The sequence below is a fragment of the Bathycoccus prasinos genome (assembly GCF_002220235.1).
Source record: "Bathycoccus prasinos genomic : Chromosome_6".
In the NCBI taxonomy this organism is placed as follows: Eukaryota; Viridiplantae; Chlorophyta; class Mamiellophyceae; order Mamiellales; family Bathycoccaceae; genus Bathycoccus; species Bathycoccus prasinos.
In genome coordinates, this window is record NC_024003.1 from 319,732 (window position 1) to 339,174 (window position 19,443).

Consider the following 19,443-nt stretch of genomic DNA (forward strand, 5'->3'; position numbering starts at 1 on the left):
AGGAGAAGTACATTTTTCATCAAGAATACAGCATCGATTGCTATTACTAGCAGCAACAGCAGCAGCAGCACGTAACCATGAAGAAGGATGACTAGGAGAAGGAACAGCTAAAGTCTCTTCTTCTTTCCTCGCTCGTCACGCCAGGCGCAGCACAATATGAACACCCGAGTCCGAGTCCACCACCCCACTCATCTCTCCAACCTCTAACTTAAACGCGGCATCCTCGAACTGTTTTTGCATCGCGCCTTTTCCAAAATGGCCTAAATCCCCGCCGTTTTTCGCCGACGAGCAATCGCTCACTCTTTTCGCCAGTTCCGCGAATGATATCACGTTTTGGTCGATCTGTTCTTTATACGCGAGTAACTCTTCGATGGCGGATTCTTTGGTCTTTTTGGTGATGATTGCACCCGTGGTGTCGCGCCAGCTCGCGGGTCGTCGGGAGTTTTGGTGCTTCACGAGCAGGTGCGAACATCTTATCTTCTCCTCGGAGGACATTATTCTCTCTTTTAGTATCACGTGGAGCGCACAAACGCGAGTCTATTGTGCGGAGAATTCGATTCGATTTTGAATTTTCCCCTAAACCGCCCGTTGGGGAAAAACCAATCCATGCTTCACTTCTTCAGCGCACTGCGCGCGCAACACGACCACGCGTCCTCAAATAAGAGAGTCAGAGAGAGAGAGTAACGATGGACGTCAAAAAGAAACGACCTCGACGCGAAAAAATGGCAACGACGAAACCGAGAGACGCGATCGTCGTCGAACACATCCTGAACCAAATGGGCGCAGAACACTTCGAACCTCGCGTGGTCAATCAAGGATTGGAATTCATATACAGATACGTCGGCGACGTTCTGGAAGAAGCGAAGGTATACCAGAGACACAGGATTGGGTACGATGTCGCGAACAACGAAGGAGTGGAATCTCTCGTCGATGGAGGCGATGGTGGTGAGGCGATGATGATGAACTTGGAAGAGATGAAGAAAAACTCAGTCTCGGTGAAAGACGTGCGCTTGGCGTCTCGGGTGATACTCGCGCGGGAATTCGCGGCGAACGACGCCATGGAATCCGCGGAGAGTTTACAAAAAGCGTGCGTGAAACTAAACGAGAAACCGATGCCGAAATTGTTGGAACGGCCAGGGATTCGCGTCCCGCAAGACGATAATTTATTAAACGAGAACTACGAGATCGGGCCTCGACGAGGGAAGGAAGGCGAAGCGCAGATGCGCGAAGCGCGAGAGAGAGATCGGAAACGAAGAGAACAAGAAGAAAAAGAAAGGATGGAAATGCTGACGCAGTTGCAAGGCGGGATTGCGCCTTCGACGGAATTAACCGGCGGCGACGCCCACGTGGGCGTCCAGTTTAACGTCAAAGCGACGAAAGCGATCGAGGTGACCACGGAAAAGGTGAAGAAGTTGGACGCGAAAACCAAAGAAGCGTTTTTCGAGCCCGAGGAGGACGATTACGATTAGAAAGCATTTGTATAGTAGTCAGAAAGCTTCGCTCGAGAGAAGATATAAAAGATAATAATAGAGAGAGATGTGATGATAGCAGAGAGAAAGAGAGAGAGCGGAAGAGTCCTCGAACGTATAGAATTTGTGTTTACGAAGAAAAAATACTCGAGTGTCCTCCCCCTTTATAATACACCTTGAAAATGATTTTCACCGTGGTTTTAACTCACCATCGACGACAATCACGCGAGTAATATCAACATGTTTCGAATAAACGGATGATTTTCGTTCTCTAGTATCGACTTGCGCATATCGCGCGATACAGGTAATTTAAAGGAATATTTTGCACTCGAAATCGAGCTCACAAACGCCAGAATTTTACTACGACGACCTTTCGGTTTATTTCTATGTCTTATCTGCCCCGAGAGAGGAAGAAAAAGCGCGCTGAGGATTGCACAATCGTCAAACGAACAGAATCGATCTGAAAGCATTCCTCTCGTCTCGAAACGTTCGCGATGAGAAGCGTGTCGTTTACAAAATCTCTTATTGGATTAGTCGTCATCATCTTCGGTCTTTTAATCTCGATACCGGGGACAAATGCCGACGATGTGGAGTTCATCGAGTTGACGTCTTCAACACCGAAATACCAATCCACGACGAGCTTAGATCAAGGAGAAACTTCGTATTTCAACTTTACGATTCCTTCCGAAGATGTGGACGTTAAAATTCGATTGCGTGTATACGACGGCGACGCGGACGTGTACGCGTTATTCACTTCAAGTAGTAGTGCAGAGGACAATATTCCAGCCTCCTCGAAGTTTGATTTCCGCTCGGAGCACGCGCACAGGGACGACGTGATCTTTATCAGTCGATACGACATACAAAAGTGGGCGAATGCTTCGAACGGAGGGAGCGTCGTTGGGATGTACTTTCGCATCGCCGTGGAAGGATGGGCCGCGCACGGGAGCGAATACGCGTTAGAGTTTGAGACGTTTACGAACGCGAGGAGTTTGAGCGAAGCGCATAAAACGGCGTTAGGGAACATTTTTGACGCGTGTTGCTCGGCAAGCGAAAGTTTGTGCGTGGAGTGGAGAGAAGGCAACGAGTACGCTGGGAGTGGGAAAGAGCTGGATTTGTGTCACTACGACGGGAACGTCTGCGACGAGAATGGGAATTTAGAGGAGTTTGACGCGCGATGGTTGTTTCAGTTTAATCGCGCGCAGACGGAAGATAACTGCGAGTTCCCTTCGGAGGCGTTGAAAACGTTGATGACGCCATCTATGCGCAGGTTTCAAATAAGCGGGTATTACTATTCGGGCAGTTATAGAAAGATATTCAAAGAGGTGACGTTGGCGAACGTGTCGGAGGTTTTAGAGGCGAGTAAGAGTGCAAACGTGCTCGAACATTTCGAGATTGCGCTAGCGGGGGTCACGGGAACGCTGGACGTAGATTTCGGAGCGGATTGCGATAAACTTCCGTTAAGTTTACACACGATAAATGTACAAGGAAACGGTATAAATGGAACGATTCCGAAATGCGCGTTGGAAAGAATGCACGTTTTGATCGTGCAAGATAACGAATTAACTGGAGCGTTACCCGAGCTGGACAACCCGGAGAATTCCAACGTCGCTGTGTTGTACGCCGGCGGAAACGAGTTAGAAGGCGCTTTGCCGGCGTCGTTGGTGAACGGAAACTTTGCAAAAAACTTGACGTATTTGGAGTTGTCCGAGAATAAACTCTCCGGCGAGTTACCGGACGAGTGGAACGTGCCGAAACTTCGGGCGTTACACATGGAGGACAATTTGTTCACCGGTCAGATACCCGCGACGTTGGGGACGAATACCCCAAACTTACAAACTATACATCTCAACGAGAATCAGTTTAGCGGATCTATTCCTCAAGGCGTGTGCGACGACGAGGCGAGAGAGGCGATTTCTGTGGCGAATAATCAACTCAACGTAGGCGGTATTCCCACTTCTGTGTACGAAAACGATGGGAGTGGGAGAATTTCCGGGAAGAATCTCCTTTCCTTGGACGTTTCCAAGAACGCGTTGAGCGAAAACATTCCGGTTTGGATTCAACAGGCGCCAAAATTGAAATATTTTTCCCTCCACGACAACGAGTTTACCGGTAATTTGCCTCAAGTGTCCACAAACTGGCCAAGTTTGATTCAGTTTTCCGCCAAGAACAACAAGTTTGTGGGTAACATGCCCGATAAGTTGGACTTTGGCGCGATGTTTCGCACGTCGCCGACGCTCGTGAACAATCAGTATTACATCATTCATTTTGCGGACGTGAGTAATAACATACTCACCGGAACCGCACCTTCATGGGTATCGCAGTATCAAGGGTCTCAAATCCAGTTCGCGTCAATTACTGGGAATATTTTCGATTGCGAAATCCCTTCTGAACTCGCGTATCTGAACTTAGATTGTCGCGAAGAGAACGGAAGCGTGCGGTACGCGGTGAACGACGACGGTGTCGCGGGCGCGGACGAGGTTTCGAAAGGACAGAACGTAGAAAATTCCGTGGGATGGTTAGGCGAGAAAGATTCCGCCAGGTTCATCGTCCTTATTGGGTTCATGTGTTTCCTTGGCGTCACGATAATGTACTGGATTTATAAAGGCATTATTAAGCAATGGTTTAATCACATGCGAGACGTGCGAAGAGACCGCGCGTTGGGCGGGAGGTTTTGGGAGCTCGAGGAAGAGTATCAAGAGTATAATCGCGCGATATCGGCGAGTCGTCAGATGGCGGCGGTCAACGAGAGCAATACAACAACGAGCGGTACTGGAGATGTGGAACTCGCCGGAGTGCCTTCAGAACTTACGCCGTATACGCAGTACGTCGTCAACAACGCAGCTGCTGCGGCCCCCGAACCAACCTCGCACGATAACGATAACAACAATAACACAAATAATCATAATCCATTTAGTAATAGCCCGTCGAGATCTCAAGATGATAGTAGCGAATCTGAATCTTCTCCAGGTGGCACGCGCAGATGGGATCGTCAGCGCAGTTTATCGGATCGAGCGAGACGTAATTTAATGTTGGCCGAACGCGTCCACGAGCAATCCTCTTCACCGCCAAGATCTGTAGATAGAGCCTTTAGAGGCCAAGACGGCCTCTTCCGTTCTTAACGAAAATGTACAAAAACGCAAGTTATGTTTTATAGTCACCGTAAGAATTTACGTCGCATACATACTGCACAGTATATACACTCTATCGAGCTTAATTTCTCTTCTTCTTCGACCTGCTTTTCTTCAACGATGGGATCGACGACGAGCGGTTCAAACCGTAATGCTCTTCTACTATTTTTTGCCTAATCGCTTTGAATACTAATGCTCCGGCGCCGAGGGTAATAATTATACTCATCATCTTCACGCCGATGGCTTGATTTGAATACGCGATGGGAACATACCAAGATCCTCTCATTTCCAACTCGCCAACTCTGGTCCACGGTCCGGTATCGTCTTCACGTCGTGCGAGAATGACGACATTCGGGAACACAATACGGGAGTGCGTCTTGCTCCATTTCGGTTCCTCATTCTCCTCTCCTCCCTCTCTTTTTCCTCTTTCTTCTGTATTGGCCTCGCTGCTGCTGCTGCTGATAGTATTACTATTACTACTACTGTTCACATCATTCTCGCTCCTTTTCATCTCTTCCGCAGACTTTGCTCCTCCTCGTTCCGCCGCTTTTTCTTCAGTCTTGTTTCGAAATACCGGCTTCGCGTACCTCGCACGAAACCTCAAAGGCAACTCAAACTCGCCACGTTCCGGCGTTCGAAGCTTCGCAAACACCACCGACGTCTCGCTCTCGTGCTCCACTCTCTCCCCTGGATTCTTATCTCCGAACACGAACCACTCCGCGGAAGTCCCCGTCAACTTCTCCAACTCGCCTTTTTCCGCAAACGCCGCGCGCGGCACTCTGACGACAACCCCGACGTCCAAATCCGGCGAAGCTCCGGATATAAACTGACCGCCAATGTACGCTTCTCTCTTGAACCCAAAACTCTCCTTTGGCTCTTCCTCTCCCTCGAGCTTCTGCCTCGGCACGAAACTCGCCATCCCTCTAAGTTTCGGCGCTTCCAGCTTGTGCTGCAACTTTGCCAAAAACGACTGCTTCCCGAACAGTTTCTCCGGGGACGCGTAACCCAGAAATTTGGCGACGTCAGTTTCCGCCGACCCGTTTTTGTCGTCGTTTTCGAAAGCGAGGGCGAAAGGTGGTGGAGAGCGCTTTTCGAAGCACAGAAGAAGGAGAAGACAAAGACCAAGACCTTTTCGCATCGTCTTTGTCACCGCCCTGATTTTGTTGCGTCCTGTTTGAAAGGACGACGAGAAAGACGACGACGACGGATGATGATGCGCGGCGCGAAAAGAAATCATCGTTAACTCACACCGGTGGTGAAATATATCGGGCTCGTTCTCCTCGGGTCGCTTTCCTTCGCGCGCGCGCGCGCGTGTGTGTGTGTGTGCGTCTCTTTTCTGCCGCCGATTTATATTCCTTTTTCCCGTTTAGGGGAAAGTCCCTCAAAACCTCTCTCTCTCTCTTTCCTTCATCGACACCGCGCACTCGCCGCTTTTACCGCGCGCGTGAAACCGACGATGGGAGCAGTAGCAGCATTCGCAGCGCACGCATCATCGAGACGTATTTTTTTTACCGGTGCGCTTCTTCCGAGAAGAAAAAGTCACGGCGTTCGGAATTTAGGCACCAGGGTACGCGACAGCGCGGGGAAGAACGACCGAGCGAACGAGGAAGAAGAAGAAGAAGACGAATCCACTTCGAACGCTTTAGCATCCCTAGAACGCGAACTTTCGTTACAAATATCCCTAGAAAACTACGCGGAAGCCGCAAAGTTACGCGATTCAATCGCTCTGCTCAAACGAGACGATTTAGTCGCCGTGGAAACGTGCAACTCGTTATTCTACGACGCATTTCGGAGAGGGGATTTCACCCTCATGCACTCCAAAGTGTGGGGAAGCGGAGCGCACGTGCGATGCACGCACCCGGGAATGCCGACAGTTTTAGGCGACGAGAACGTGAAAGAGTCGTGGCGGATAGTGTTTGAGTCCATGGGAGGAGCAGGGGGAAGTGGGAGCGCGAGTTCGTCGACGTCGCAACAGAAGATGGACGTGAAGTGTAAAAGCGTACAGGCGTACGCCAACGGGAATTTGGGTATCGTCACGTGCGAGGAGGTGGTGATGCGAGCGAGCACGTTGACGTGTACGAACGTGTTTGAGAAGCAGGGAGGGGAGTGGAGGATGATTCAGCATCACGCGAGCGCGGTTTTTCCGGGGTCAGTCGCGGCGGGGGGGAGTAGCGCGTCGTCTTCATCGTAGATTTTTATTCTTCTATATAGCTTTTTGTTGTACATCAGTAAAGGTACCGGGGAGTATCGTTTAGTCGCCGTTGATTAAGACGTAATCATCACTTAAGAAGGCGATCTCTTTTTACCGCTCTCTTATCCCCTTCCTCCTCTTATCCGTGTGGTGATGAACACGCCGCCTCGACTTCCTCTCGATATTCTCATCGTTTCGTCGCAATAGGTGTTTTCTAACCCGCCGGTAGGTCTGGGAAGCGGTAACGTCACGAGGTTGTCAAACGACCAATCCGTGAAAGTGACTTGAACTTTTCTTTGGTTCTTATCTAACGGTTTAATCTCTCCGCGAACGACCACTCGCGTCTCTCGTCCTAATATCTCTAAATCTACGAAATTCTCTACGCTTTCATTCGTCAAGTCGACGATTTGCTCGTTTCGAATGGACTTGAAGAGATCCCCTCCGCGCTCCTTCCTCTTCGCAGTCTCGGAAGAGGAAAATCCGCCGGCCAACGGCGCCGCGAACGCGAAGAAGAACTTATACAAACTATCCAAAATTTCCTTCACGACTTTATCGTTCGCATCGTCCAGCATGAACATAGCTTTATTTTCATCGTCGTCTGTGGAATAGACGAGCGACCACCGGCCTTGGATGTCCCCTTCTAAATCCAGTTTCGCGCTCGCCTCCTTCTCCAGCTCGAGAACTTTATCTAATATCTCTCGTTTTTTGGCTCTCGTTTCAATCGTGTTTGCTTTTCTCGACGAGGCTACGATGCTCAGCAGCTCTTTCTTTAACGACGACGAGGCTTCGGATGACGACGTCCGTCGCTCCTCCTTCTCAAAGCGCGGCGTTCTTCCGGAGTTTTCCTCCTCGATGGTTTTATCACCATCGTCGTCGTTACTTTTACTCTTCCTTTTGAACACCGGGGAATCCCCTACTAATCTCCTCCTTTCAAATCTTTTAGTCGTCGAGGACGAGGACGAGGACGAGGAGGACGCCAAAAGTGTAACACAGCTCGCCGCCGCTCGCATTCTTTGTTCTTCTTTCTTCACCAATAGTTTTCCAGGGGATAGATATATATTTTAACGGCGAAAAGTGCTTCTCTCTCGCTGTGATTGGAGACAAAGAAGAGGTTTCCCTCCTCTCATTAATTTCTTAAGAAACGCTTAAATTCTTCTAAAAAAAAGTCAAAATAAAAAAAGCCCTCCTGATCTGATCATCGTCACACATCATGACGATCTTCTGCTCTCCCGATGACATTGACGACGAGACCCGCCCCCGGAATCATCACTCGGGCGGCGCGAGCACCACCACCGAGAACAAGAACAGCCATCAAAATCGTCTGTACGAACCCTTACTCTCGAAAGCGAAGTCGATTTTGAACGTCTCATCATCCGAGAATGAGATCATTTTGACGAAAGCTTCGATCGATCGCGCGTTTAGGAAGCACTCGTTGAAAGCGCATCCGGATAAAAAATCCGGGTCGGAGGAGATGTTTAAGCGAGGGAAATGGGCGAAGGAGGTGCTGATGCGACACGTGAACGGCGAAGATTTGAATGGTTTTTGGTGGGAGGAGGGAGATGGGGACGGCGAGCGCGAGAGTTTGAGGAAACCGACGTACGATTGGAAACGGACCAGAGGAAAGAAGAAGAAGGAGGAAGAGGAGGATGAGATGAATGGACGAAAAAGAGGCGATAATGCAGAACAAAGCGACTGTTTAAAAGACGGAAACGATCGTCATGATCCAGAAGAAGAAGAACAAGAAGAGCAGATAAAATTGAGAACGTTGCACGAGACGCATAAACACGCGGTGACGGTGATGTCTGTTTTGAAGGGAGACGGGTGCGTTTTCATCGCATCCGGCGACGCCGGAGGCGAGGTAGTTATATACGAGAAGAAGAGCAAGAAAATACTGAGCATTAATGCGGGGTCTGACGTTAAACGCAAGCTCGGCGCCATAGCAGCTCTTGAGTGGAACGGTGATGGAAATAATAATACGCGCGGACAAACTATCTCTCTCGCGGTGACGTTTGCGAAAGGCTGCGACGCGCACGTGTACGAGTTTCTCCCTATCGATTTGAGCGTAAAGAGCAAAGCGGTTTTACGAGGAACGCACTCTAAGCGCATCACGTGTTGCGCTTTTAACGACGATATTTTAGTATTAGGATCGGCAGATGGTACCTCTAGCGTTTGGGCGAAAGAGCCTTGCGAGGACGCTTCCAACGAGTGGACGAGGAAGCGGATGTTGAGACACCATTCCGATAAAGAGAAAGAAGCGACCCCAAAATCGGCCATAACTTCGACGCTTATCCATTTCAGCGGCACCGAAAAAGACCAAAAACATCTGCACATCGTCACCTCTGATGCGAGCGGTCGTTTTAAAGTTTGGGAAGGCGATAGCGGTCATCTCGAAAAACTTGCAAAAATACACGACGTAAATTGGAGCGGATGCGGCGGTATCGTTAAGACCGCGTTGATGAGGAAACATAAATCAACAGCGACCACGAGCAACGACGAGAAAGTATACGTGATAACATCGCACTTCGATTCCAACTCTGATATTTCAAGAGCGCTCTGTTGGGACGCATTCAGTCAAAACGACGACCAAAAAACGCCTATTCGCGGATACGTCCACGAGTACCCGAAAAAAGGCGTTCCTTTTTACGGCCGATTGAGCAGCTTTGATTTTTTCACGCCTCCTCCGAGTGGTGAAGAAGATAGGCGACGCGAACCTATCGCCGCCGAACCACTCGATTCCGACACCGAAAACGACGACGCGTCCTCGTCCTCCCTCGGTGCGTTCGTCGCCGCATCCACCCTCACCGTCGTCGACACCTCCGCCAACACCCTCTTATTCGCGCTCGACCTCCCGTCCACCTCCAAACGAACCAAAATATCTCCAAACGGTCTCCTCGTGGCGTCCGCATTAACCACAGGTCAAATATCAATCGTCTCCATCGACGACGCCGAAGCTCTCTTCGAAATAAACGACGACAGAAGCGCCACATCGACATCTCCTTCTCCTCCTCCTCTTCTCCGCCACCCGGAGAACCAAACGAACGCAACACCGCTTTGGACGTTAGAGTGGCTCGACGGTCATACCTTAATCTACGGTAACCAAAACTGTGCGCTGTGTGAAGTTCAAATATCGAGCAGTGCGTGATTTTGACGAGGGAGACGATGATGATGACGATGATGACATTCTTCGATGCGAGAGGATCTTTCTGCGTATTTTTCATTCGTTATCCACTTTTTACCTCAGAAAAACCATCATCGAACGCACTTCTCTCAAACCACACAAAGATGACGACGACACTGAGCACGTGCCTGGCGTGTTGCCATCGTCATCGCGCGGCGAAAACGGCATCATCATCATCGACATCATCATCATCGACATCATCATCGCAGGTCTTAGCAGCGCGTCATTTTCGGACGAGGAAAAGTGATTCCGTTTTCTCTCGTCGCGTTGTTCGCGCGACGCCCCCGGCGGAAGAAGATTTGAGCGCGAAAGAGATACTGGAGCAGGTCAAGGAAAAGAAGAATAACAACAACAACAGACGACAGGCGGACTCCACGGATTTCATGGCCACTTTCCTCACCCGACGATTCGGCTTGAAAGGCGGCTTAGCTTGGCTCGGTCTGTTAACGTTTGGCGTCGTCTCGGAACAGTTGAAAACGAGACGAGAAACGAGAGAGGAGAAGGAAAACACGAAAGCGGTGGCCGAAGAGAAACGAATAACGGTGAAGATGAACGAGTCGACGTCGTACGAGGAACTCGTCAAAGGAGGCGGAGAGTACGTGCAGCAAGGGTTTTTGTGCGGAGCGAACGTGACGGTGCGAGATCTGGACGCGAACGAGACCGTTTTCGATACGAGAAAAACAAACCGGCCCATCGGCTTCGTGTACTCGAAAACGAGACCGCCGCCGGTGCTTCCGTACGACGTCAACGAAAGTTTCTCGGACGAGCGATACGTCATGAGGAACGGGAGCAGGCGCGTGTTCACGACGACGAGCGGAGAAGACGGGTTGACGTTTAAAGACGGGAGCTACGTGAAACCAAACGCAAACGTGGAAATCGATTTCGAGTTTACGAAAGTTTCCATTCCTCCTTCGTGAAAAATGAAGACGAGACGAGAGAGTGCGTAATAGTTTAAAAAGAAAGCGGCCGCGAGTACTCCTGGGTACTTTATATAGCGGTGTTATTTATACAGCAGCAAGTATGCGCGGTGGTCGTAGCTCTTTTTCTCCCCTCGTATCATCATCGTTATCATCTTTATTGTCTGATACAATACTACTACGAATACTACCAGAAAGAGACATCAGCGAGAGACATCCTGATTTGATGCGTGTCTCACAAAAAACAAACATCTTTCGCACGCGAGCCGTCGTTTTGAGCCAGAAAAAGAACAAAAACACACAAAAAAGTTTTCGTTCCCGGACGACAAAGGACAAAAACGCATCCCGAGTAAGGAACATTCCTTTTGGGTGATTTTGAGCCACCAACACGCATTTTTCCCTCTCCTGTTTGGATAATAATCCAATTCCTCTCCGTTACTTCACGCGCGCGGTTCTTTATCAAACGACTCACTCGCGATAGATAAAAGATAAAAATATGCTCCTGATGAAAGCAGTGTTCGCGCCGAGGCCTTTGGTTTTGGCTTCCGTTTCTTCGCCTTCTTCTTCTCGGGGTGGTGCTCGTCGTTGCGACGTCATTCGAGCGCAGTCGTCGTCGTCATCTCCGACGACGCCGCCGACGAAGAAAAAAGGAAAGAAAGGATTGAAGAAGACCCAAAAACAACCACAACAACAACAACCAGGTGGTGGTGGTGCTTCTTCCTCATCATCTTCGGCGGTGGTGCAGAAAGCCGTCGCGGAAGTTGCGAAGAAAAAAGAGGAAGACGACGGACCGCAAATTCCATTCGGCGACGCTTCCGGTGCCGCTTTACTTCTGAAAGATGTGTTCTTAGCGGTCGCGGATACTGATTTACTGCAAGAAGCGAACGCACAAATCATGTCGGGACAAAAAATCGGCCTCGTCGGAGGGAACGGGTGCGGGAAATCGACGTTACTGAAGTGCATCGCCGGCGTGCGCTCGATTCAAGACGGGGAAATCATCATCAGCTCAAAATTGAACGTGGGATACTTCGAGCAAACCGCAGTGAGCGGATCGACGAAGACGGTGTACGAAGAAGCGAGGGCGAGGATGACGAGGTTGAATAAAGCAGAAGCGGCATTGAGAGAAGCGGAGAGGGTGTGCGAAAGCGAAAATTGCGAGGACTATTGCGAGGCTGCGGATGTTTTGATGGATTGCTACGCGGAGTTTGAAGCCGCCGGCGGGAACGACGCAGAAAAGAGAATAGCCGCGGTGTTGGACGGTCTCGGGTTTTCCAGGAAGCAGTGGGATATTAAATGCGATAATTTAAGCGGCGGGTGGCAGATGAGAGTGGCGTTGGCGAGATTGTTGTTGTCTCCAGCCGGGAGCGAGGAGAACGGACTTTTATTGCTCGACGAACCGACGAACCATTTGGACGAGATTTCCAAGAAATGGCTCGCCGATTGGATTAAAAAGAGTCCGAATACGACCGTTATCGTCTCGCACGAAGAGTCTTTGTTAGACGGCGCGTGTTCGCACATCATGGAAGTTCGCGCGAAAGGTTTGCATTGGTACGTCGGGAACTACTCGAAATTTTTACAAGACCGAGACGAAAGAGTACGCGTAGCTCAAGCGAGTTATAACAAATTGGCCGCGGAAGCTGCAGATTTGAAAGATTTTGTCGCGAGATTTAGCGCCAACGCCTCTAAAGCCGCGCAGGCGTCTTCGAGAGCGAAACTGTTGATTAAAGTAGAAACGGAAATGAGAAAGCTCGAACGCGAAGCGGCGGCGAACTTTTCCGAAGGCGAAGCCGGGGATTCCACGAAAATGGCTTTGCGTTTAAGTAAACCGCCGCCGTCAGATCAAGACGTGTTGATGATGGAAAACGCCGTTTTGGGATACAAAAAAGAGTCGCCGATTTTAAAAAGTAAGGACGGAAAAGAGTTTAAACTCTCTCGCGAAATGCGTGTGGTCGTTCTCGGACCGAACGGGGCGGGTAAATCCACGCTTCTGAAAAGTTTAGCCGGCACCATGCCTTTGCTCGAGGGCACGCGCACGTTAGGCGAACGCGTGAAGCTTGGCGTCTTCTCGCAAGATCTCGCGCAAGAGTTGCCGATGGATAAGCAAGCGTTAGAGTACGTTCTAGAAACCGCGAGAGTGGAGAACCCACTATTGAAAGAAATCGAAGGTCGACAATCGCTCGGCGCGTTAGGCATCTCCGGCCCGATGGCTTTACGTAAAATCGGCTCTCTTAGCGGCGGAGAAAAGGCTCGAGTTGCGCTCGCCGCGTTTGTTTTACAACCACGAAACGTCTTACTTCTGGATGAACCGTCCAACCACTTGGACGTTGGCGCGGTCTCCGCCTTAACCGACGGTCTCCAAGACTGGGACGGCGCCTTATTCGCCGTTTCCCACAACAAAGGCTTTTGCGAATCCTTGAGACCGACCCACGTCGTTCGAGTAGAAAAAGGAGAGTTTATCATCGAAAACTGCTACGGTTTAACCGACGAAGATTTCGAGCACGACTATCCAGAGGAAGGTGACGCGTCTTCAGACGCCATGAGCAAGAAAGAAGAAGAACAACAACTCGTCGCCGTTGCAGCGTAGTAAAGGATATATACATTTTTTACAACAACACCTTTAGTACTGACTGAGACAATTTAACGAGAACACAAGTATAAAAATAAAAACGCCAAATTTGTTCCCATGATATACCATGTGTAAGCTCTGAGAGAAGAAGAAGAACCGAAGAAGAAGAAGAAGAAGAAGAATGCATCACGTTTTCTATCGCTTTTTGATGTTTTTCTTCGCGCTCTTCGCGTTAATCACGATAACGATAACGACGAAGAAAACAACGACAGGGACCATCATCATCGGTTTCACTGGCCCCGCTGTTGATGATGTTTTTGCCGACTCTGATGCTACTCACAGTAATAACATCAGTGATAACAGTAACACTAACGAGAAGGAGTCGTGCTCGTCGCTTCGAATTGATGATTTAATCAACGCCAAAGTGTCGAGCAAACCTTTCAAACACGTCTACGTGAAAGGATTCATCTCGAAAGAGTGTGTACGCAAAGTGAACAGAGATTTCCCGGAGAGTTTGAAGCGAATATCGACGTACGGTGGGGGGAATATCGACGAAGGCGCGCTCAGGAAAAGGAACGAAATAGGAGGTCATTTCGAAGCGTTTTTGGACGCGATGGCGAGCGCGACGTTGCGTGAGGCGTTCGAACGCGTCTTCCGGACGGATTTGTCGAACACGTTTATCCGGTCGACTATTCGAGGCGTAGCGACGAAAGAAGATGGGAGAATTCACGCCGACGACGCGTCGAAAGTTGTGACCGCGTTGGTGTATTTGAACGAAGAGTGGCCGCACGAATCCGAATGCGGCGAGTGCGGTAAACTACAGCTGTTAGCGAGGAGAGATTTGCGCTCGAATAGCACTCCGGCGAACGACGCGTACGGAGGAAATCTCTTGGCGTTTCTAAATCCAGCAGCGTTTGGAAAGAACGGAGGATTTCACGGTTTCAAAAAGTTTTCCTCGACCCGAAAAGGCGGCTGCTTGTCCCAAGACGCCGGTTGCGAACGTAAGATGGTCCAGATCAACTACCAGACGCGCGTAAAATTATTTGGCGACGACGAGAAGAAAAACGGCAGACGAAGGAAAAAGAAAAACCAACAAGACTTCGTGCGTCCGAACGACCCGAGAGTTCGAGATGGGTCTCTCGAGCTCCCGGGAGGCGTTCGTTTAGCGATAGTTTAGATAGAGATAGCGTACTATAGAAGTCATCATCACGTACCGTTTCAAAACGCGCGCTCTCGCAACTCTCCGCTCGCTCTAAAAAAGCAACCCGTTGCTGGCGAAAAACGCGAGCAACAAAACCAGAACCACCGCGGTTGAATTCATCGCGAATTTCAGCGTGGGCGCGATCGAGTCTCTTCTTTTACTGTTACTACTCTCACTACTGCTATTATCCACGGAGATATCCCCGAGAGGTGAGTTCAGGAACCCGGCGTAGTACTCTTTGGAATCCGTCGTGGTCAGTTTTTGCTCGTCGTCTTTGCCGTCGTTTTTAGTGCTCGCGTTCATCGAGACGATCTGTTGTTTCTGTTGTTTCTGTTGTTTCTGTTGTTTCTGTTGTTCTCGCCACCGCCGGGTGCGGCGAGTGCAGAAGACCGACGACGTCGTCGCAGTCGTCGAGCGCATCATCGTCGGCAAAGTGCACTCCAAAAGTGAGGGAAAGGACTTCACTTTTCCCTACGATTTAAGAGCGAGACTACGCGCAGAGACAGACGGACAAAAAGAGACACACTTTCGCGCGAGAATACGCACATTCTTCTCTCTCTCTGTCGTCGTCTGCGTTTCGCGCGACGTGTAATACTACGTACTACTAATTTAATGGGCAAACACGGAATATCTTTAAGAAAACTCGGCCGCGATTCCGCCCATCGCTGGGCGATGTTACGAACGATGGCGGACCAACTCATCCAACACGAACGCATAGAAACGACCGTTCCAAAGGCGAAAGAACTGAGACGAGTCGCGGATAAGATGATTACGCTCGGGAAAGAAGGAACGTTATCGGCGAGACGAAGAGCGAAGGCTATTTTGAGGACAGATGCGAGTCTGATTAAACTCTTCGGTCCGTTAGCGGAGAGGTACGAGGGAAGGAGCGGAGGGTACACGCGAGTGACGCAAACGAGGATCAGAGTCGGGGACGCGGCGAAGATGGCGTACATTGAATACATCGACAGAGTCGGGGAATTAAGGCCGACGAGGAGTAGCGGGAAGAGGAATAGTGGTGATGATGATGATACTAATGGAAAAGTAGCGTCGTCGCTTTCGGCGACGGAGGAGGAGGAGGAGGATGACGCCGGCGAAGAAAGCGAGAAGAAGAAGGAGTAGTAGTAGAAGAAGAAGAAGCAGAGTTCGCGCGTTGATTATTATTATATCTAGGTACCACCACCGTTAGTTTACTACGCACTCCTACGTATGCTTTGTTAGATTTGATCGATTCGCTCCCCCTCCCCTTCCTTTCCTTTCGGTCTCAACGTCTCGCCTTCGAAGCGAACGCCCGCCCACCCGTTCTTCATAAAACTCCGGATGTTCAGATGCGACTGCCCGTCCGGAGTATCCAACACGTCCTGATAGTGCTCGCAAAACAACCTCAACGTCATCTCTTCCGTAAAATCGTGCATTTTCGCGAAATAAAACACTTTATTCGACCCCATGTTTACTCCGGCTTTGTTCTCCGTCTCGAAGCCATCCGTCCCGACGCCACTGCTGTACCCAAACTGCGGATCGTGGTCGTACAATTCGTCAATTTTCGCCATCACTTCGGTAAACTTCACGTTCGCTAACCCGAACTCTTGCGAGGAGAGTTCTTTCAGCGCCTCGAGCACGTGTTTTGCGGTCGGCGCGGACGTCGCCGACGCGACGGCGACTTTCATCTTGTCTAAAAGCTGCCGGTCGGTCTCGGAAGACGACGACGAAGAAGCGAGGAAAGTGGTCGCGTCGCGACGACAAAAGCGCTTCGAAGCGCTTCTTTTCGCGTGCTCGTGGCTTCGTCCTCCTCCTCTGCGAAGAATGCGCGACGTAAACGACGACGTAAACGACGACTTTGACGGCGCTCTCGCAAAAGCGCGGGATGAGACAGACATGCTTGTGCGCGTGAAGTTGGGGAAGAAAAGGGGTGCGCACGCGTTTTTCGTAAAGTCACGTTTTTCCCCCACAAAGATATGAAAAGCTTCGCTTTGCCGGCGGCGGCTCGACGACAACCGAGCTTTTACTCGAGCTCGAAGAGAACGTCGTTTACGTCGAGAAGAGGCGGTGCGATGATGGTTCCCGCTCGGCGGTCGACGAGAGGGCGTCTCGGAGAGCGAGCGCGAAGGAAGAGCAGCGGCCTGAACACCCCCGACGGGGCCATCGTAGATGTGCGCGTGGAGCGATTGGTTTTGGATGCGGACGACGCGAAGGAAGAAGAAGCGTTTGAAGTCGTGCGCGCGACGGCGACGAGGAAAACAACAAAAACGGAGGATGAATGCGACGATGATGGTATTTTGTGTTTAAAAACGGAGGATGAATGCGACGATGATGGTATTTTGTGTTTATGCGTTCCTGGGAACCCGGGCGTGGCGGAGTATTACTCCAACTTTGCGCGAGCGCTGAGCGAAGCTTTGCTCAAAGAAGAAGAGCAACAGCAAAATGAAAATAAAGTTCGTCGTCGATCGGTTACGGTCGAGTGCGTGGGATTTCTCGGGCACTACGCGGATGGAAGTTTGACGAGTGCCAAGACGCGACGGTGGTTCACTCTGGAAGAGCAGAAAGCGCACGTGCTGAAGTACGTTCGCTCGAGAGTGGAGGAAGAGAACGCGTGTTTTCTCGTCGGGCATTCCATCGGTGCGCACGTCGCGATGCACGCGGTGAAGGAGATGCGGGAAGAAGACGTGAAAAAAATGGTTGGATTGATGCCGTTTTTGCACGTAAACGAGAGATCGAATGTGCAGAAGTTCCTCGCGTGGTTGGTGAGCCAACGCGTGGTCGTGCGCGTGGTGGCGAAAGTTCTCGGGTTTATGCAAAAGTTTAAAGCGTTGAAAAAGACAATCGAGAGAAGCGCGACTCGAGGGATGAAATGCGAGTTGGGTATATCAGTCACCAAGAGATGGGCGCGAGAAATGTCGTTAGTGAATATGGCACTCATGGGAGACACGGAGTTTAAGTTTTTACGCGATTGGAAAAGAAACGTGGTGGACGTTTTGAAAGCGCACGCGAAGAAGATTTGCTTCGTCTACGCAAAGGAAGATCACTGGGGGCCTTTGCACCAGAGGGACGAGTTGATGGAAGAAATCGGTTTAGAGGAACTCGAAATCGTCACGGATGAGAGTTACGAACACGCGTTCGTGTTGGACGACGAGAGTTCGAAAAAATTAGCGGAGCAATGCGCGAGGATGCTCCTCAATTAATTTAGTAAAAAGTTAGCAAGTTGGTGTACCAGGTACGTAAGAAAATAGTTCTCGTAAGTCGCAACGATGTAAAATATATATTAACAATCGAATCAATACGCTAGCTCTCTACACATCAACATCATTATTAGCATCGTCATCGTCATCATCATCATCAAATCCCCGACGAACTCGAAAACAAAGAATTTTAATCGTACTTGATCGTTTTCGACACGTCGAAGAAGTGTTTCACCTTCTCCTCCGGCGTCCCGACTAACACCCCGTGGCCTAAATTCAACACGTGCCCTTTCGGCCCGGCTTTCTTACACACCGTTCTCACTGCCTCCTCAACCGCGTCTTCGCTGGCAAACAAAACTACTGGATCCACGTTCCCTTGCACCGCCTTCTCCTGCACGGAATTAATCCTCTTTCTACCGTCCGCCATATCAATCGTCCAATCCAAACCTATGCAATCGATATCTAACAACGCCATCCTCTCTAACAACCCGCCGTTCCCGTTCGCGTACAACGTCAACGGCACGTTCGGGTACTTCGACCGCGCCTTTGCAATCACTTGCTGTATGTACGGCTTCGACCACTCCTCCCACATGTGCGGCGGCAACTGCCCACCCCAACTATCAAAAATCTGCACGCACTGCGCCCCCGAGTTAATTTGATGAATCACGTATTCCCCGATGCAATCCGCCACGTTCGACAGCAACTTCTTCAACAACGTCGGGTTACTAAACGCCATCGATTTAATCGTCTTATACGTGCTCGAAGACTGTCCTTCCACGATGTACGTGCACAACGTCCACGGCGCGCCGACAAACCCCAACAACGTCGCCGTGTCGCCGACTTCGCTGCGTAAAATTTTCAACGACTCCTCGATAAAAGGAACTTTGCTATAATCCATCGAGTGCATCATCTTCAAGTCCTCCTCCGATCGAATCGTTTTATCCAGCAAAGGCCCTTTGTAATCGTCGATTTCGAACGGAATCCCAATCGCCGGTAGCGGCGTTAAAATATCTGAAAACAAAATCACCCCATCCGGCTGGAACGCTCTCCACGGTTGTAAAGTAATGTCGACGATCAAATCCGTCGTCTCCGAGCGCTCGCGAAACGATGGCGTTTTCTCCGCCAAGTCGCGGTAGACTTTCATGTACCTCCCGGCTTGACGCATCATCCACGCGGGGGGGCGTTCGGTCTTCTCGCCTCGAGCTGCACGGACCAAAAGCGGGTCTTTCGGTTGTTCCGACGACGCTCGAACCACAACGCGAGAGGGAGAGGACGACGACGACGATGATTTTCGGAACGTCTTCGTCCTCTTATCTGCGATCGATTTTGACGACGACGATGATTTCAAAACAGAAGCCCACCCGGTTTTACTTCGGCTGGACAGGAAGACTTTTGACGTCGACGAAGAACACGACGGTGCGCTGGGAGTTGCGAACATACTCTCTCTCTCTCTCTCTCTCGTGTGCGTGTGTGTGTGTATAGTTTATCAGAGGGAAAAGAAAACTGAGGAAAACAAGGAGAGTGATTTTTTTGTTGAATTCGGCTTTTTATTGGGAACAGGCGGCGAGGAGAGAGAGACGTATGAGTCACCATATTTTTATCACGCGAACGCGAGATGAT

The 19,443-nt window shown here is 50.2% G+C and overlaps 15 protein-coding genes across 15 annotated transcripts; 9 read left to right on the forward strand and 6 right to left on the reverse strand.

Moving 5' to 3' along the window:
• Positions 1-135: 135 nt before the first annotated feature.
• Bathy06g01790 (predicted protein) lies at positions 136-495 on the reverse strand (the record flags this gene model as incomplete). The annotated part of the gene is made up of 1 exon (XM_007512768.1): positions 136-495. One exon carries the CDS (start codon positions 493-495, stop codon positions 136-138), a length of 360 nt encoding a protein of 119 aa, XP_007512830.1.
• A 191-nt stretch (positions 496-686) lies between these two features.
• Positions 687-1,469, forward strand: Bathy06g01800 (unnamed protein product; the record flags this gene model as incomplete). The annotated part of the gene is made up of 1 exon (XM_007512494.1): positions 687-1,469. One exon carries the CDS (start codon positions 687-689, stop codon positions 1,467-1,469), a length of 783 nt encoding a protein of 260 aa, XP_007512556.1.
• Positions 1,470-1,963: 494 nt separating this feature from the next.
• On the forward strand, positions 1,964-4,588 carry Bathy06g01810 (predicted protein; the record flags this gene model as incomplete). Its single annotated transcript, XM_007512713.1, has 1 exon — positions 1,964-4,588. The coding sequence occupies one exon, from the start codon at positions 1,964-1,966 to the stop codon at positions 4,586-4,588; it is 2,625 nt and encodes an 874-aa protein (XP_007512775.1).
• Positions 4,589-4,679: 91 nt separating this feature from the next.
• Bathy06g01820 (unknown protein) lies at positions 4,680-5,834 on the reverse strand (the record flags this gene model as incomplete). The annotated part of the gene is made up of 1 exon (XM_007512363.1): positions 4,680-5,834. One exon carries the CDS (start codon positions 5,832-5,834, stop codon positions 4,680-4,682), a length of 1,155 nt encoding a protein of 384 aa, XP_007512425.1.
• Positions 5,835-6,053: 219 nt separating this feature from the next.
• Positions 6,054-6,788, forward strand: Bathy06g01830 (predicted protein; the record flags this gene model as incomplete). Its single annotated transcript, XM_007512279.1, has 1 exon — positions 6,054-6,788. One exon carries the CDS (start codon positions 6,054-6,056, stop codon positions 6,786-6,788), a length of 735 nt encoding a protein of 244 aa, XP_007512341.1.
• Positions 6,789-6,910: 122 nt separating this feature from the next.
• On the reverse strand, positions 6,911-7,798 carry Bathy06g01840 (predicted protein; the record flags this gene model as incomplete). The annotated part of the gene is made up of 1 exon (XM_007512612.1): positions 6,911-7,798. One exon carries the CDS (start codon positions 7,796-7,798, stop codon positions 6,911-6,913), a length of 888 nt encoding a protein of 295 aa, XP_007512674.1.
• Positions 7,799-7,998: 200 nt separating this feature from the next.
• Bathy06g01850 (unknown protein) lies at positions 7,999-9,930 on the forward strand (the record flags this gene model as incomplete). Its single annotated transcript, XM_007512489.1, has 1 exon — positions 7,999-9,930. One exon carries the CDS (start codon positions 7,999-8,001, stop codon positions 9,928-9,930), a length of 1,932 nt encoding a protein of 643 aa, XP_007512551.1.
• Positions 9,931-10,070: 140 nt separating this feature from the next.
• On the forward strand, positions 10,071-10,883 carry Bathy06g01860 (predicted protein; the record flags this gene model as incomplete). Its single annotated transcript, XM_007512723.1, has 1 exon — positions 10,071-10,883. The coding sequence occupies one exon, from the start codon at positions 10,071-10,073 to the stop codon at positions 10,881-10,883; it is 813 nt and encodes a 270-aa protein (XP_007512785.1).
• A 496-nt stretch (positions 10,884-11,379) lies between these two features.
• On the forward strand, positions 11,380-13,467 carry Bathy06g01870 (ATP-binding cassette superfamily; the record flags this gene model as incomplete). Its single annotated transcript, XM_007512541.1, has 1 exon — positions 11,380-13,467. One exon carries the CDS (start codon positions 11,380-11,382, stop codon positions 13,465-13,467), a length of 2,088 nt encoding a protein of 695 aa, XP_007512603.1.
• A 163-nt stretch (positions 13,468-13,630) lies between these two features.
• Bathy06g01880 (hypothetical protein) lies at positions 13,631-14,626 on the forward strand (the record flags this gene model as incomplete). The annotated part of the gene is made up of 1 exon (XM_007512401.1): positions 13,631-14,626. The coding sequence occupies one exon, from the start codon at positions 13,631-13,633 to the stop codon at positions 14,624-14,626; it is 996 nt and encodes a 331-aa protein (XP_007512463.1).
• A 75-nt stretch (positions 14,627-14,701) lies between these two features.
• Positions 14,702-15,073, reverse strand: Bathy06g01890 (unknown protein; the record flags this gene model as incomplete). Its single annotated transcript, XM_007512628.1, has 1 exon — positions 14,702-15,073. The coding sequence occupies one exon, from the start codon at positions 15,071-15,073 to the stop codon at positions 14,702-14,704; it is 372 nt and encodes a 123-aa protein (XP_007512690.1).
• A 189-nt stretch (positions 15,074-15,262) lies between these two features.
• On the forward strand, positions 15,263-15,769 carry Bathy06g01900 (50S ribosomal protein L17; the record flags this gene model as incomplete). Its single annotated transcript, XM_007512780.1, has 1 exon — positions 15,263-15,769. One exon carries the CDS (start codon positions 15,263-15,265, stop codon positions 15,767-15,769), a length of 507 nt encoding a protein of 168 aa, XP_007512842.1.
• Positions 15,770-15,864: 95 nt separating this feature from the next.
• Bathy06g01910 (HopJ type III effector protein) lies at positions 15,865-16,524 on the reverse strand (the record flags this gene model as incomplete). Its single annotated transcript, XM_007512707.1, has 1 exon — positions 15,865-16,524. One exon carries the CDS (start codon positions 16,522-16,524, stop codon positions 15,865-15,867), a length of 660 nt encoding a protein of 219 aa, XP_007512769.1.
• Positions 16,525-16,701: 177 nt separating this feature from the next.
• Positions 16,702-17,826, forward strand: Bathy06g01920 (predicted protein; the record flags this gene model as incomplete). Its single annotated transcript, XM_007512758.1, has 1 exon — positions 16,702-17,826. The coding sequence occupies one exon, from the start codon at positions 16,702-16,704 to the stop codon at positions 17,824-17,826; it is 1,125 nt and encodes a 374-aa protein (XP_007512820.1).
• A 187-nt stretch (positions 17,827-18,013) lies between these two features.
• Bathy06g01930 (uroporphyrinogen decarboxylase) lies at positions 18,014-19,261 on the reverse strand (the record flags this gene model as incomplete). The annotated part of the gene is made up of 1 exon (XM_007512653.1): positions 18,014-19,261. The coding sequence occupies one exon, from the start codon at positions 19,259-19,261 to the stop codon at positions 18,014-18,016; it is 1,248 nt and encodes a 415-aa protein (XP_007512715.1).
• Between the last annotated feature and the right edge of the window lie 182 nt (positions 19,262-19,443).